At 36.9% G+C, this 17,785-nt stretch overlaps 2 protein-coding genes across 2 annotated transcripts in view; one reads left to right on the top strand and one right to left on the bottom strand.

Moving 5' to 3' along the window:
• Window positions 1-1,385: 1,385 nt before the first annotated feature.
• Window positions 1,386-2,181, top strand: LOC104462988 (chromosome unknown open reading frame, human C6orf120). Its single transcript, XM_010075155.1, has one exon. It carries the CDS (start codon window positions 1,387-1,389, stop codon window positions 1,942-1,944), a length of 558 nt encoding a protein of 185 aa, XP_010073457.1. The 5' UTR covers window position 1,386; the 3' UTR covers window positions 1,945-2,181.
• Window positions 2,182-3,259: 1,078 nt separating this feature from the next.
• PHF10 (PHD finger protein 10) overlaps window positions 3,260-17,785 on the bottom strand; it is a 23,393-nt gene continuing 8,867 nt past the window's right edge. The window contains 10 exon segments of the mRNA XM_010075153.1: window positions 3,260-3,345; window positions 4,737-4,925; window positions 5,200-5,308; window positions 10,039-10,194; window positions 12,601-12,754; window positions 13,738-13,847; window positions 15,008-15,157; window positions 15,276-15,409; window positions 16,812-16,895; window positions 17,697-17,785. The exon segment at window positions 17,697-17,785 is cut by the window's right edge and continues 16 nt beyond it. Coding sequence (XP_010073455.1) covers window positions 3,260-3,345; window positions 4,737-4,925; window positions 5,200-5,308; window positions 10,039-10,194; window positions 12,601-12,754; window positions 13,738-13,847; window positions 15,008-15,157; window positions 15,276-15,409; window positions 16,812-16,895; window positions 17,697-17,785 — 1,261 coding nt within the window.

The raw sequence follows: 17,785 nt of genomic DNA, 5'->3' as shown, positions 1-17,785 counted from the left end.
TCCCAAGGTAACTTATTTTCTGCTCAGATGGGGAGTTTTCTTCAATGCTGGAGTCAGTTCCCCGAGACAGTTTTCCTGCCGCTGTTGGGGGGTTTTGTCAGTCTGGCAGGTTCTGGGAACGCTGAGCTTCCTTACTCCTTTTCTGCTGTCTGTGCAGAATTGTGGCCTGGCAGGGCAGAGGCTTCTAGGGCAGCGAACTTGGAACTACAGAAATAGTTGTACTTTTTTTTTTCCCTAGATCTGCGGAACTGTAAAATCTCTAAGGTTGAAGTGCTATCCCCGTGGAAGTAATGCAGTTTGTTCTGATGCTAGCAGGGTACAAAACAACTTCCTGGCAGCTTTCATGTGTAAAGGTAGTTGTAGCGTCCATGTGGAAGGAATGAGAGGATGAAGCTCTTCATCTGAAGTATGAAACTGTGGATGCTCGTGGCTCCTGTACTTGCCTGTGATCTCCATGTCAAATTCAGCCAGCTGCACGCTTTGGAAGCCTTCAGCAAGGTGCCGAGCTTGCTGGTTTGTACACACACACTTAGTGCAACTGTTCTGAGTACTGGAGTGCTGCAGGCAGGCTCTGGCTGTCTGGCTGGGAGCGTGCAACAAGGAGGGAAGGGGTGGAAGAGCTTTCATCTTGCAGCTGTCTCTTCCATCTCCCCCTCGCCCCAGTAACTTCAGTGTTCTGCTACGTTACCAAGTGCTGTGAAGAGCTGAGCACTTGTACAGTAACAGTCTTCAGGAAAGTAAATGCATTTTCAGGGAACACATGCCAAGTCTAGTACTAGAAACAATTAATCATAAATTAACGTTATTATCTCACTACATAATTTGTTTTTATTTCTAACTCCGTTCCCAGTGCAAATCAGAATGCATCCTTCTTCATGCATACATCCAGATCTGCACCTTGACTGTCTCCTGGAGTTGATGAGAGGATGGGAGAACAAATAGGATGCCCTAAATACCTGATACACAGCTCACCTTCAAGCTTTCTTTTTTAACTCTGTTGATTTAAATTGAAGCTAAAATCATTATTGCGTTTCATCTCTTCTGGTACCTGTAAAAATTCAGCATGTATGCAGGTAGAATGAACTAACATCTTTGTGTCAGTTCTGGATGAAATAGCAGCTGTTTACTTCCTGTTTAACTTCTTTAAGGAACTCAAGCCATTTTAATCCTACAGAGCTTTGAATCTTGGCAATGGGTTTTGTTACTATTAAAAAAGAAGTTAATGAACATACTTAATTGAAATCGTTTAACTTTATATGGACTAGAGGTGATGTCTAAAAATGATCCAATTTTTAAAAAATGTTCCTTCCAGGAGTGGAACATGGTAAAATCTGAATTGTTTTGTGTTCACAGTGTAGTGCACGGTACACAGGAAGAGTTAAGACCATGGCAGCGTGCTGGAGAAGAATCCTGATAGTATTTGTGGCAGCTCAAGTACTACTGGTGGTAAATACCTTTGAGGAAGAGGAAGTACCTGAAGAATGGATTCTTCTTCATGTTGTCCAAGGTCAGATTGGAGCAGGAAACTACAGCTATTTGAGACTAAATCACGAGGGCAAGATAGTACTTCAGATGCAGAGTTTAAAAGGTGATGCAGACTTGTATGTATCCGATATGACTCTTCACCCCAGCTTTGACGAATACGAGTTACAATCTGTAACTTGCGGCCAAGATGTTGTCCACGTCCCCGCGCACTTCCGCCGCCCAGTGGGGATAGGGATTTATGGTCACCCCTCTCACCTGGAGAGCGAGTTTGAAATGAAAGTATACAACGATCGAACAGTTGTACAGTATCCATTTGGCGAGGCTTCTTACAACCCCAAGGAGATGGAGGCAAACCAGAAATACTCACAGTCTGCAGAAGATGAATCTCAGGATGAGGAATCTGTTTTCTGGACTATACTTTTTGGAATCTTGAAATTAATACTTGAAATTCTTTTTTAAATTGATAAACACTGGACTAAATCACACTTCAGCCTGTGACACTGAACACGAAGGACTTGCTGTAATATTTTAATACTCTTTGTTATGTTTCCTGAAGAGGCATTCAGGTTACTTTTCCTAAACTAGAAAGGAAGTGGGGGAAAAAGCCATATTTAATTTTATGTTGTAACACCTCCCCATCTGTAAAATAAGCAGCAAGCACAGTATTTGCAGTGTTCTTCTGAGATCAGGGCTTAAAAATGAATGTATGGTTGGGATCTTGTTAAATTCACTTTAAACAGGTGCTTAGGAAAATCAATTCAGAATTTTCTGTCATTCTTTTTATAAAGTTAGCACTGCACTTCAGTGCCCCCTCTCAATCTAGACCATACTGATAAATGAAATTACTCTTTTCTCTGAGCAAGTATCACCAGTAAAACTAATCAGCAATGGCTTTTGAGCATCTTCAAGTTGAGGAGCCTAGGGTGAAGGAAGGCAAAACCCATCAGTCACCTAAGGGGATAGATGATCTCTGTTTTGACTACTTGTGCTCTCCATCAAGTCAACCATCCATCAAGCAGAGGTCTGTCCAGTCACTCATCACCTCTGCAAATCCAGGACCCGAATCAAGTGCGTGTTACTTCTTCACTGCAGGGGAGAGTAAGCCTTCAGCTGTTGTCACTTGTCAATACGATGTTTTCATTTCTTGTTGAAAGCAACACAGTGTTTAGTGTCTTGAACTTGAGAGGTGTTTTCTTATACCTCCCCTTACAGCTTTCTGTGATATTTTTATTTTTAGTACATCTTTATGAATAAGTCATTAGCTTGCAAAGAAAATTTCTGCTGGAAGGAATTTGCATTACATTCTAAGAAGGTTAGGTCATGCCCACTCTTCCTTGAAAGTTAGCTTTTCCAGGAATATTTTTTGCTTTGGTTGTCTTTCAAAATAACCAGTTGCTATGCAAATAGTGTATATTTAAATTGCTCTGTAATTTTCTTTTCAGAGAGCTTACTGATGAGTGCACTGAAATAAACAAATATGTTACTATAATTTTATACAAATGGTGCATGTAAAATTTAAATTTCATTACTGAAAGCCTTCTCTCTTTGGTGGGGATTTGGCTTGTCTGTCTCTAGCTAGACATCTGACAGGACATGATCCCTGAGTTGTATCACAAAAAATCATTATATATATATATAGCCAAAATTAAAAGTTTATTTGGTAAAAAGAAAAAAAAAAGTGGCACTGTTCCTCTTAGAGTGATTGGTTAAATAACAACAAAATATTACTTTAATTTGTGCAGTTAAGTTTTGGACAGCAAGTTTTGGGGGTTTTTTAGCCCTCCTTGCTGTTTTTCCCCCCTCTTCCTCCTCTTCGGGGTACGGGAGGGTCTTTCTGACAACAATCACAAATCCAGCGACCTAAGAAAAGAAAGTTATCGATTATTGGGAAACTACCTTTGTTACTCATTTAGTTAACACACCTTTCTCCATTCTAAGAGGTGCTCAGCTGTTTGCAGTACCTCCTTTAATGTAAACAACCAGTGCTTTTCTTTAAAACATAAGCATCTTTTCTAAAAGGTACAGAAAGCAGCATATAAAATTCACCCTCCGTTGCAGGCTCATTCCATGTAACAAGGGGCTACACTCATCATCGTGGGCCTCAGGAAGTGGCAGCACTGCTAAGGAGATGGTTATTAGGAAAGAACTTGAAAAACTATCAGTTTGCAAGTTATTTTCACAGGAGTGACCACAATTCAAGGTTATGGGTACTTATGTTGAGCAGAAATGAGTGGCAGTTGGGAAATGTTGCTTTCCTGCCACAGGTACAAGGTCTCCATCCCCAAACCAGCGTCAGTTTATTTCAGTACAGCATGGATTAAACTGCCAGCAGGGGTTCATCACCAGAATCATTTACTGATGGCTGAGCAGAAGCATTTAACTGTTTATTTTATGACAGCTGGAATCACACAGCCTGCTTTGGTAACTTCATAGTTTTACAGGCATGTTCTCTGTTTTGTTTAGGTTCTTTCCTTAGGTGAGCCCGGAACCTGTCCTGAAGTGACAGCTGGTGCCAGTGCTTCCCAACACGGGAATGTATAGTGGAAGTTACAGGAAATACTGTCACTATAGCACTTGTAGCAACTGAATACTTGTCCATGAACTTACCAGGGATTTAGTATTAGGTGAAAAACACCAGTACTACCAGTTATTTTCTTTACATGGCCTGGAGTTGGCCAGGTGATACAAGCAACCAGGTAATTTAAAGGTACAGTCTGCCTGGCACCTAGGTACTTCACTTCCAGCTTTGATGTTTAAGAAAAAAAAGGGGGAAAAAGGGGTTTAAAAAAGTATTTAATAAATATTGAGCATACTTTTAGTTCAGGAACTGAAATAAGAGCACAAACACTCTATTAATGTGAAAGCTATACTCCAGTAATATGCAGCAATACAGCCTCTTTACAGATTTCTTTTATGAAAAGAGGTAATTGTTCTCAGTGTTCTGTGGATATGGAAAAAAAAACCCCACCTAGTTCTGAGCAAGTCAGTTCAGATTCTGTTGTAAAAGCCAATTCTATTTCTTGTACAGGAATTGCCAGGTTAAACTGTGTGCAACCAAATATACAGAAATAAAGCTTGGTAAAAAAAATGGACTCCTACAGTGTGAATGCTTTCCTAGACTGTTGCTTATTCCTACCCTTCACACTTTGTTTAAACTGTTCTTTCAAAAGCAATGCAGAGATTAATTCTGACAGAGAAAGCCCAGGACTCAGAGGAGGTGGGAAGGGAACAATTAATTTTAACTTTATTACCTGAAGGGATAGCGTCAAGCCCCACACAGAAAGTGTGATAACCACGGTCACAGACATCACAGAACATCATTTCTTCTTCGTGGTGAGGCTGCCCACATATAATGCATGTTTTACACTCCATACATTGCCAAGAATAAGTCTTAATCATAGCCACAAGCTCCGGGGTCATATCAAGGCAAGAAGGGTGGCCTAGATTAAAACCAATATTATTATTTTTCTGTCTGAAACAAAATGTCAAGTTAGTTAGACTGCTTTTACAGGCGCTGAAGCTTAGGTCACCTCCTGGTGAGATCCCACAGTGCACCGAGTGTTAAACATAACATTAAATAGAGACGGAATCTTAACGAAGGACAGAAAAGGCAACTGAACTGTTGGAACACGAGTGGAGTACACCAAGTATTTCCAAAAAAGATCTGTCAGACAAACTCCCTTAGGAATCCTGTTAGCGTACACAGTTACTTACCACTGTTGTCACACTGGGAGCAATGTATAAGAGCTTCAGCTTTTCCTTTCTTGTTGGACTCCTTACCCTTCAGACAAATTCCACATATAGCATTTGGAATGACCTTTGGCTGGAAGGGTAGAAGAGGGCTATAAATTCATTCCAGAAGAATTTACAGGTTTCAAAGGAAATGTCATATATCTCCTTAACTCTTAAAAATTAATGAACTATCTGCTACGATGTGCGAACCTTCAAACATATGATAGTAACTGACAAGCAGCAGCACTGAAAAAAAATGTAGATTAACTACATAAAATTTAGCATTTGGCACACAGAGTTATATGTAAATCAAACTGGAGCAAAAGCACGTACTAGCTTCTTCCTATGAATCCATCAGCTAAAATGCCCCTCAATATAAATTAAATGTGACATAGCATTACGAATTTCAGCAATTTGTTTTCAATATAGAATACTTCTTTCTGAATCTTCATGCGGATTTCTTCTTTATGACAGAAATTAAATACAACTTTCTATTTGCATTACATTTGGCCCTAAATATAGAAAATTAATTACAAAAGCAACCAACTTGATTCTTGTAGCTTTAATTTCAGAATACCTGGTTAGCTATGCTGTACACAGCTATCTGTTTTACCATTCTTTGTTGTATCCAGTCATAATCGCCGTTAGAAACACACACCCTTGCCTTTAACTAGTTTTACATTCATCGGCTTTCTAAGTGATCATCTGGAGAGTACTTGGGTCCATGAGATCCATTTAAAAGGTAAGAGACAACTAGCAGGCTGCTACAATGGGTAACAGCTGTGTATGTATTCTGTGTCCCAACCAACAAGAGTTTTATCCTGACAAGGAACAAGGAAGAAGTAAGGCATTATCAATTTCAGAAATATTGCAGTAGTTATATTGTTGGGCTTTGACTTCTGCATACTGAAATCACTGAGAAATGTGGTTTAAAATTGATAGAGTACTCACTGATGTTAAATCAACTAGTGCCAGAGCTTTTAAAAAAAAATGTTGCTGCAAAGATGCAGATACTAGAGGGAGTTCAAGGCACATCCTCTTTTCTAAGGAACTAAATGGCTTGCCAATAGGCAGCAACAGCCCCGATCAACTACCAACCACATGTGGAGAGAAGAATGGAGTTTAATTTTAAAATACATTTTAAAAAGTGAAAAGTATATATATACATATATATGAAATAAGGTTACTGTGATCTTTTGCAATACAACTTGTCTTGAAGTCTATTTCCCCGCCAGTTTCTTCTAGCACCTCACAGGATAATTAAGATCTTGAGCAATTTTTAAGTAGTCAGGATGCATTGCTTCAATTTTTTAAGTTTTCAATCTGCTTTTTATATTAAAACATGGCTACAGTCTGCTTCAAATTATCTTGTCTAAAAGTTTTACTTAAGAAAACAAAACACCATACCAGATGTTTATAGGTAACTTCCTTCAAAAGATGACAGAGGCATTCATACAGACTTTTTATGCTTATTTATTTTTTAAAAAAGCAGAGTCAACCTGTTTTATACATAAATATAATAAAACAATAAAAGAAGTCTAACATTCACAAATGTCTCTACAAAATAATAAATATAATTGAAGCAAAACCACACATAAACTGTTTTACTGGTAACTATTGTGTCCTACATGTATACTTTTATACCCTGCTCCTCTCAACAAAAGCGGCACATGCTTAAACCTCAACAGTGTTGCAGCATTTACCCTTCCGTTGTTTAGATTCTCATTTCTTTAGACATTCTAATTTTTTAAATTGTGTTTTTATCTAAGTAAACCAAACCTTTCTAGAATAGTGCGCTTTTCTAATCAGACTTCTGGTTTGTTATGGATTTGTATTTTACTGCCTTTCATGTCCAGCAGCATACTCCCTTGTACTCCAGCAAAACTAAAGTGAGCTACTTTTCAGTCACTGTACCTGCAGTAGGGTACGTGGTAATTAACACTCTGATACACATAATTCTAAAGTTAGACACTTCTAACAATGCTTCCATCTATTCTTACTTCACCAAATTGCGCTCATTTGAAATCGTCCCTGTTGGGGGGATGAGAATCACAGCCTATTAATAATAAAGTTCCAACAGTATGAAAGTAGTTTTGCAAAAGGGAAAAAAAAACAAAAACCAAGACTACTCACATTTGAAATGAGTTCAATGTCTTTTAGAAACACTGTGGAAAAAGGCTATCAAATCCAAATGGGAAGTCACAATATCCCACCTGATTAGAGTGAATTTTGCTTTCTACATCCTCATCTTATTGGGAAGAGGAGGGGAGAGAAAATGAACGCAGCGTCAAAATGATGACTGCCTGCTCTGTGAGTTTTCACTTCCATGCCGCTGTGCTGCAGCTCTCAAAGTAAGCATGCCAGCTACCCCATTTTTATAAGGTCCTACTCTGAATGTAAAGCGTTCCATTTCCATATACAATGACCTGAAACAGAAGTGTTATGAAATATAGTTTCTCGATACATTTCAGTTTTATGTGCAAAAACACATCTCCTGTACTTTTAACAGTACCCTGTGTGTGCAATTGCAGTAGCCAGTCCTGCAGCAACGAAAACTCGCTTACTTGTAACATGACAAAACGTAAAACACACGCTAACCGTTCTTTGTTAAAGAACTGACAATAAAAATGGCTCCATATAAAATACATTATTTCTTTTACTCAAAAATAATTCAGTGGAAATGTATGAATCCTGTAATACTCATCATGTGGCTATAACTATACATTTGCACGTTGACGCCATAGCAATTATCCTTCAATTTTAACTACATGTCACCAAAAGATTACTGTCCTACAAAAATAGTCAAATATTAGAGAACAAATACAGAACAAAAGTATTACAAAGATTTAGAATTCACAGGGACAACATTTTAAATCAGGTAAGCCTTCAGCTCAAAGTGCCTTAACGTTCAGGCACATATGGTATATCATCATCTGGTGTTTTTATAGACTAACAAACATGGATCTTTCTGTCTCACCAGTTAAAACAGCTCATGTAATTGCGTTTACTGAAAGCATTTAGATGTTCCTACAAACAAGCAAGCCAATCCTCTCAACCTCGCAACACAACATCACCACCTTTGACTTATCAACAGCCTGACGGCCAATGCAGGCAGGGTGCACTAACATTGCAAAGATGTGGTGCTGAGATGACAGGAATACCTTTTTATTAATAGTTGGTGATTTTGAACCAACAAGTAATTGCTACAGGAATCCATTTTCAAAATGCAATGCTGTAACACTACCATTATTCTTCTACAATTAGAAGTTCAGAACTTTGCAAAAAAGTTCTGCTCCATCAGTCCTCTGTGCACTCGTAAGGCCATGAAATAGATCAGACTAACCAAACACTCAAGGCATCTCGCAGCTAAATGGAACTTCTGTAAACCAGTGGCACCCTATCTCTAATATCAAGTTAAACAAAGCTAAAAAAAATTTCAAGCTCCATCTTCTGATTTTGTGTTCATGGGAATATTGGTATGTATTTTGTGTCTACAATAATTTGCAAAATTACATATAAAAAATATACATATGGTACCACAGTCCAAATCTCTATAGTTTGCATATATCTTAGTAACTTCCTCAAAACACAACTGGAGCTTGCTATCTGTTATGAACTTGCACAGATACTGTATGGAGAGAAAATTTATCAAAGCTGTCCAATTCTTGATGGAAATTAGCTTCTTAACAGAAGTTATAGTTTATTTACTGTTAACGTAGTAAATACAGTCAGTAAATATTTATGAATACAAAATGCAAGCCATCAAGAACTCATTTTTGCTGAGACAGTTTCTCAATATGTACAATCTTGTCACTGCCAAAAATGGTCCTTTTTCCAGAACCTCTCTTAACAAGCATTCCTGATTGCTAACTACCAAACCCCATCTTAATGTAGTGTTTTCCCTCTTTATGGGTCTATTCCTGCTTCAACGTAAGTCAGTGGAAAATTCTCATTCCTTTCAGTAGAACAGGACTAGGCAATAATGTGCTTTAAAAGTGTTACATTATATTCAGATTCTCTCTTAGTATTCAGAATAAGAACACATCAATAATGCATGTAAATTCCCATTTCTTCTGAAAAGTATTTTTACCTTAATCTTATTTCTATCTTAATTTTTAATTATACAGTAATACTGATGATTTGGGTCTTCGTTTTGGCAATCATTGCTTGACAGCTGAAATGTTTTAACATCCTCACCAAGTTTTTAGCTTGGATAAAAGCACATTGCCCACAAATATTTCTATATAGTATGAGCTACATAAAAAGCTATTTTCCATATACTGTTAAAGAGGTTATGTAGTGTTGCCTATACAACTATAATAAGCTTCTTGCTTTCCATCCTATATATCATAACATCTCAGGATGAAAGGCTGTATTTAAAATGAACGTCATAACAATATGTTCAGCCACATAGCTGCACTTACAGCACTGATCTCTTGGTATGCTGCCATACTAAACAGCAGGAAGAAAAAAAAAAATACCGAATGCTAATTTTGAACTGGCAAGTAGTTCTGACTGCTACGTTACGGCAGACAGAAAGTTGTAGAGTTCCAATGATAAATCCACGATGGATTTTTCTGGTGTTACTGCCTGGGAATCTGAGAAGTTAACAGAAACAGAGGCCACTGTATAGCCAGGGTAAAGAAAAGGCCCATGTGAAATAAAAGCAGAAAGAGAGTAAGGAAGCAAACATATGGAGCACACAGCAGGAGAGCAGCTAGTGAAGTACAGCAAGCAGAAGTTCCATATTACTGAAAAAACAAGTATTTCAGGGAGAGGCTGGTCAAGAAACAAGTTCAGTCAGGGGCTTTTTTCTTCTACCTTGTACCCAGGAACTGATTTGGATAATACAGAACGTTTGGAACCATCTTTTCTTGGAGTAGCACTTTTGTCTCTTGTTTTTTGTCTTCCCTGAAAAGAATCCTCCTGGTTGTCTGTGGCGCAATCACCTTCAGATACATTGCCAGACGAATTGTCCTATAATAAAAATACCATAGCTATATATATATTTTTTTTTTTTGGATAGACAGACAAGTCTTTCCTACATCTTAGAGCAAACTAAGGTAAAAGAAGGACGCATTTTTCCTTCTGCAAAAGCATGGGGTACATCACAATCTAGAACACCTTTGCTCATAACCTTCATTATCTATTTTTTCTCATGCTAAGAGACTGGCACCAGCAATAGTACTCATGTTTTCCCGTTGGTTTTGATACCAGAACGGGGAGCACAACAGTGTAATTCTTTGAACCATTTTCCTTTAAAAGTCATCAAGAAATCCACTACATGCAAGATGTTGTTTAGCAGGTAAAGGGCCAGCAAGAAGCTAAAAGTGCCCTTGCCACACATTTGAAGTATACTTCCAAATAACACTGCCCTTGAATTAAGCTTGTGAAGGTTTTTTCTGCCACCCTCATCTACTATTTTCACCAGGAGAAATGTAAATATCTAATTTGGATTGCAGCAGAATGCCATCAAAGGCAAAACACACTTCAATATTTAATACAGAACCAAACAGAATTTATGCTGCAGTTAAAGCTTTTTTTTTTTTTTTTTAATGGGGAGGCAAGAAAGAGGGGAAGAGGTTCAAAGGGGATGAGAGATCAATGTAAGCACAATTAAGAGCAGCAGCACAAGATTTTTCTCAGAAAAGCGTTAAATAAGGCCTCCAAAAAGCTCCAGAAGAAAGCAATAAGATTAATCATATTTACTACAATAAAAACCAAAAGGCCAAATAATAACGGTGCCCTATGATAAAAGGCACCCTGTACAAACATAACAGTAATCAGCCTATGCCCCAGAGCCTAAAATCAAAACAGACAAAACAGACACAGGGCAAAGGGAGGAGTATAACACAAAAGCAAAGCAAACTGTGGCAACAAAAAATGGTGTTTCACTGTTATTTTAGGTGCAGGGTTATTTAGGACAAGTCAAGTAAAACATTACAGAACAGGAGGATTGCTACCTGACTCCAACAATGGGGAGGGTGAAAAAGGAAAAAGCATCAAGCATATTGCAGGACTCACCAGGGAGATCTGACGAATGGTATAGTCCAAAACTCAGGAAAAGAGGCCTGACAACTGCCCATCTTTGTGTTCGATGGATCTTTTTCCCCAACAACACGCCTCAATGACTAGCAAAGAACACCTGCTCCCATAGCCAAATTCACGTCACAGGGATCTCATTTTAATTCCCTACACTTTTCCAACACAAAGGGCAACATTTTCCTTTCTACGTTCTGTCACCAAAAAGACTTCCGAACTTTTGTGGAACATGAAAGGACACTGCTCAGTCCACTTACTTTTCTTTACCACTACGGCGAATGGAAGTCAGTGAAAAATTGAACTGGAAAGCAATGGTCAAAGACCAACTGTAAAAAAAGTGGAGTATGATTACAGCAAAGTTTTGATTGGACATTTAGCATGCTAAATTTATATTTTTTTTTCCTCAAAAAATTGCAAGCAGAGGGGATATTAACAACTATCTCTCCCTTGATAACCTACAAGCTCACCCCTTCCCTTCTTCTTCAGTTATGAGTACCTTATGAATATTCAACAAACAAAATAAGTGTTTATTTGGCAAAACTTAGCATTATATATACCCATCATATCGTCAATTGAATTAGAAACTGTTAAATGCATCTGTTATTTTAATTTCCATTTCTCTGAAATTAGGGTTAAACTTTGGGGAAGTGGATGTCACCAACACACCAATGGTTCACTTAGACTTGGACAGCTCACCTGAAGCTCAACTGCTCTTAAGCGCTTAGAACGCTATCAAGGTAGGTATGTGAAAGTTTCCCTTAATTGCTAGAAAGAGTTAATTTTGCATTTGCATAAGTAGAGAGAACATAAACATTTTTTAAAAGATGTATCGTAAAGCAAAAAAAAAAAAAGGGCTTTTTACTTTCTCTTTAAATTGTAATAAAGTAACTGTTTCTGTATTGAGTACTTCCTGCTTCTACATCACAAGAATAAAAAGTTACCAGGCTACTGACATCTTTGCTCTAGTGATAAGATTCTGTGGGACTTCAAGAGTAAAATATACAGTGACCTGAACTACAGTGTTCATTCCTCTTAGAAACGCTAGCAACTTCTCCTTGGGAAAAAAGGGGCATAATGAAGACCTGCAGTTGGGAAGATTCTTAAAGATTTCTTTAAAAAGAAGGAAGAAAGGGCCTGAAATTTCCAATATTTGTTTAAAAATGGAGCAAAATGGAAAGCTGAAGAGCAATCTTATAAAATAAAGAGAAGTACTAAAAAAGGGAGTACTTTTACTTTACGATTTTCCTTCCTTTTGAAAATGTTAAAGATTCTACTATGAAATTATTGAAACTAACAAAAGTGAAGGGAAATTTTTTGAAGAGTACTTTCAGTTTGTCTCACCGAATTGCCTTTGGTTTTCCGTTTTTCATCACCTCGCCCTTCCTCTGCATCATCTGAATCTCCATCACTGTCTAACGCAGGCAGCTCTGGATCCAAAGGAGGTTCATAAAGAGCTGTGTTTAATGGCAAGTAACGAAGTTCATCTGGAGAGTATCTAAAGTTAAAAAAAATTAAATTAATGCATGTGTACTTTATATTATAATAATTAATTATACTATTAAGGACAAGAATTGTAAGAGGTAGGATATTTTCACGCATATTTTGAAAGGTTGTGTCCTCCATTAAGAAGACTAAGCAGTTTCACTTGCAGCTTCTAAGAGCAAACTAAAGAAGCTATTTAATAAGTTTAATTCAATTAATTTAATAAAACTGAAGTCCTTCAAGAATGCCCTGTAACATGCACATTTGTGGTGGGCTGTGTGCACACACACTGGAATGAGCAAGGCATACGCAGATAAAGAGTTTCTCTAAAGAAAACTGTGCACATATAGGATGAGTACCTCTCTGTTGTACACATGGTAAAACTTAGGCAATAATTTTCAAATCTGTATGTATTTGTCAAACGAGAGCATGCCACTAGTAAAGTCCTAAATTTGCATAGACAGTCAAGTATACATTTTTTCATGAAATATAAAGATCCAACTAGCAATACCTTTCTCTCTCACTTACAATTCCAACATTAAACTTAACCCACAAGACCAATTTTTTTTTTAATTAAAAAATTTCTACAAATTTAAAAAAGGACTGTAAGACTGTCACATGGAGGACATCCGACCACAAGCCAGCATTATAACATTTTGATACGGCGACATTAATCTTAGCACACATGCAGAGGCACATAAGTAAACACATGAGGGTGGCAGGAGTGAAATCAATTTCCCTTTTTACCACAGTAAATATCTGAGCAGGCCAAATCTCAGGCACTGCGATACATCAGCAGACACAGTACCCTTGCAGCCAGTACTGTTTTGTTGACAAAAGCTGTCATGCTATGCATCTATTAGACTAGCAAGTGTCTCAAGCATAAAATTAATTCAAAACCTTACAGTAAATGCACTGAAATGTTTTCCATCTGCTAGATGTAGATAAAATAGATCAGCGCAACAGAATCAGCACTTGGGGTGCTTTAAAAAATACCTTTTGTAGTACTCCTGGAACTGGCCGGGTATGAGAGCCACCGGATAAGGACTAACCTTTGTTCTCTCTGTAGGTAAGATTTTGTATTTTCCTTGAGGCACCTGGATAATCTGTATTGTTTAATACAAAACAATAGAGTTTTTGTTTCACATACAAACTTTTGAGCCTTCCTTACCCTCTACACCCCCAAATATATTCTAACTAGCCGTACTCTCCCTTTTATTGAGTTGGAACAGCTACCCAAGTTCTGCCATGGGGAATCCAAGTCATTAAAATGGCAAGAGACCCCACTTACAAAATAGCATTACAGATTAAGTCAGATCAATAAGTGTCTAGTGAACTGAATGAATATTTGGTCTGACTACTTCTAACATTCTATTATGCAAAATATTTAAAAAATTAACATCTAACAACTGAAACAGTAAACATTAACTTTTGTGACTGTCATCTTTAGCATGAATGATCCTTGTTGTTCCATATTGGTAGAGGGTAGCAAGAACATGTCCATCTAATGCCGAAACCAGCCTGTACTACAAAAATATCCTGTTAAGAATACAAATATATGGAAAGGAGAAGCTTACACAGAAGCCTTCCTTCCCTTAGAGAGAAAAAAAACCAATCCACCATCTTGCCTCTTAACATAGGTCAGTATAAGAAAAATGCAAACTTTCCCCAATAGACTGTCATGATCAGTTTGCACAGAGATAATTTTTGCTTTACTGTCTTTACACACGCAGAACAGCCTTGCCTCAAAATGACAGGTTTTTTTTTTTTTTAATCAGGCACACAAGCATGAAATATATCTAATACAAAAATTATGTTATACCTAACAAAATCAAAGGTATAAAATTGACAGGCAGCACTCTTTCAGAGGATAAACAGCTTATTTTTTTTAGTCTAGGTATTGTTCAGGCAAAATTCTGGAAGTGTTCCACACCAGAAAAAGCCATTTACATGAGTAGATACATTAGCAACAAAGTTTCTTACTAACCTAAACATCCTTCTCAGTTTTACACTACTAGCAGCAGATTAAAGACATGACAACAAAGTAACACCGAAATTTTTAAAGATTCCTGGGACAAGTATTTTCAAATTAAAAGTTTTCATATTACATATATTTGAGATAATTTTTTTTAGCAGCACCCCCATGACTGAAACAACTAATCAAAACCCTTGATAATAAAATAGTTAAAATGGTACCAAAATCAACTCTACTAAAGCAAGCAAAGAGCTACCTAATAACATTGATAAGAAATTTAAATCTGCCTACATGTGTCTGTAAATCAAAATAGGCTCTTCTTTCTTCCATTCGCTCTCGGTTTAAATTACTGTTGAATTCTGCAGCTTTCTTGGCAGCTTTTTTAATATATTCTGGAACTTTACTGGCTTCTACTTTCTGTGTGTTCTGCTGTTGCATTTGCTGCAATAAAAACAATTTTATTAATTCACATACATTTCACGATCAGCTTGAGAATAACCTTTTCTGATACTCCACACGTTACAGATCTGGATTCACTTAACATAGCTAAGTTACTTACAGAGTACTCTTTATAATGATCTGTTATTCGCTGACGTTCTTTCTCTTGCAGTATAACAGAATACTCAGCATGTTTGGCAGGGTACTCTTTAATCATAAGATCAATTACTTCATCACTACGCAAAGCTGTTAGACCTAAAATATATAAAAGCAATAATGATGCTATCTGGCAAAACTAACTGTAGGTTATTTATATCCCACAATGATCAACTCGAGTTTTTGGGCAGCTAAAGACAACAACCTGCCGTGTACAATGCTTCTCTCTCTCTCAGGTAGGAGAGAACTTGGGCCGTTAAGCTTTCAAGGCTGACTAGGAGTTTGCTTCTACTCAAGGAGGCAAAGTTAATTTCTTCTCTTGCTTACAGCTAAAGACCCCTTCACGTTGACTCAGCTGCCTACTAAATTCCCCTGTGAGGCAGAACCTCTGTTCTAAGCGGGGCCTGGTGAACTGTTAGTTTCATTTTCCAATACTGGCGAAGTGTTACTTTCATTAAGTCGCAGAATCTTAGCTGAAATGATGATGTTTACATAACCTCTCTATACAAATCAAGGAAGAACTGAGGGCGATTCAGAGCAGCAAACTGCACACAGACTCCTGACTCCCAATTAAAGCATTTGACGTTCATTAAGTCAGAATGCCTCTCTTTGCAGCTGCAATGCAAAACTCCTCCTTTAAAGGTTCCAACACAACTAATCTTCAAACATTGACAACTGAATGGAGGTTGACTTATGTTACTACCACTGATTGTAAATATAACCTTAAAAAATATGGATAGTTAACTCAGAGCACATCCCTACTGGATCTATGAGGCAGAATATAGCATTTTGCTTCTATTCATAAAAATTAGATACTTTTCTCTCCCGTGTATTTAAGTAGAAAACAAAAAAAAAAAAAAATCAAGAGAGCTAGCAGGTGAGAAATAAAGGAAATAAAGGGATACCAAAGACTGTTAGTATATAAAATTACACTACATTTGCACAACCCCATGATATACAGAAAAAAATGTGACAGGCATCATTTAATCTCTAACATGCTTCAAGTCACACATATTAGCAGTGGAAGAAAAAATACTTCAAGCTCTCTCAGTATAAGCCATATCAATGACATCATTCCATTTCAGGTAATTAAAGTGCTTTAATACACACCCTTCTAACTTGTAATATATAAGCTGAACCCTACAAGATACACTAATGTTTGCCAAGTTCCAGCTAGCTCAACAAACAGGACTGATGTACTTTTTAATTTTAAAAATTCTGGTGTTCTCTTTTCAAGGAGAAAAAGGTTCTAAAAGTTAATTTACAACATAGAAAAGATTTTGCTAACTAGTTAGAATAGATGCAGGTTTTTTTTATAATGAATCTAGAATACTGATACCTCATGGCAAATCTACACAAATTGATAATAAACTAGTTGTCATTTCAGAATTTACGTTTTCAGTTTAGAGTGATGCGATTCTTCTCTACCAAACTGAACCACATTTTAAGCATGTCATATTTTTAATACTGTAACAAGGAATCTCAAAATTTGTTTCCTTACCTAGTGTGCACTGAGTCTCTGTGATAACATTTAGTTCTCTGAGGTAGAGTTTCTCCTTGTGAGACAGATCTCGTCTTTCTAAATCTCCAAAGAAAACAAAAAAATAGCAATAAAAATCTGTGCAGTTACTCAAACTCCCCCATGAACAGTGACAAAGTATTTTGACAATTTTATTTCCAGGCAGTGAGAATCTGTATTATATTACTATTCCCACAGACATGTTAATTTTACAAATCAATTTGAAACTTAATACACTGTAGGGTCATGGTCAATTTTTCTGAGTACCCTGCCTGTAGAATTTACAGATTTACAGAAATACCGAAGAAACATATGAGCTCAGATGCAGAAAACACTATCAAGCACTGAAGGTACATCCTTTTTTTTCTTTTAACATGCCTTTTAAAAATAAATTCCATGGCAGAAGAACTAGATTTAACAGTGCTGAATAATGAAGGCTCAAATCCTAGAACCTCCCCAATTCATTTTTTTAAAAATTCTTCCACAGTGTAGAAATTTTGCCACAATTCAGGAAACAAAATATAGTGATATAGTTATATATAGTAAGAAATCACCAAAAAAATATTTAAAACCAAAATTGAGGTCAGTTTTCAAAAGGTACCTGCTGGTCTAACCCCCAAATCAGACTTGTTTACAGATTTTCAGTGGCAACAACAAAAAAGTCTTAAACTACTTCAAAAACCATAAGATACATTTTCAATATGCCAGTAACAAAAAAAAAAAAAAAAAAGTACAAAATACATAATTCAGATCTGCTTTTGCCAGGGTATTTTTCTAAGTTGGCTCATGCTATAGTCAGAGACACAGACTACATACGAACTGTACAAAGACTGAGATTTTTAAAAGAAAATCTTTAAAAATAAATACCTGGATATTTTCTTTTAAAGGAAGTCACGCCCAAATATTCACTGACTTGCTCCTGGAGCATATAGTACTCTCCTGTTTCATCTGGTGGC

This window comes from Pterocles gutturalis, unplaced genomic scaffold, assembly GCF_000699245.1.
Source record: "Pterocles gutturalis isolate BGI_N339 unplaced genomic scaffold, ASM69924v1 scaffold10487, whole genome shotgun sequence".
NCBI classification, from domain to species: Eukaryota; Metazoa; Chordata; class Aves; order Pterocliformes; family Pteroclidae; genus Pterocles; species Pterocles gutturalis.
This window is presented reverse-complemented; position numbering and strand designations above follow the sequence as displayed.

Excerpts from the sequence above, each read along its gene's own strand:
- LOC104462988 (XM_010075155.1), top strand. The coding sequence starts at position 1,387 with ATGGCAGCGTGCTGGAGAAGAATCCTGATAGTATTTGTGGCAGCTCAA.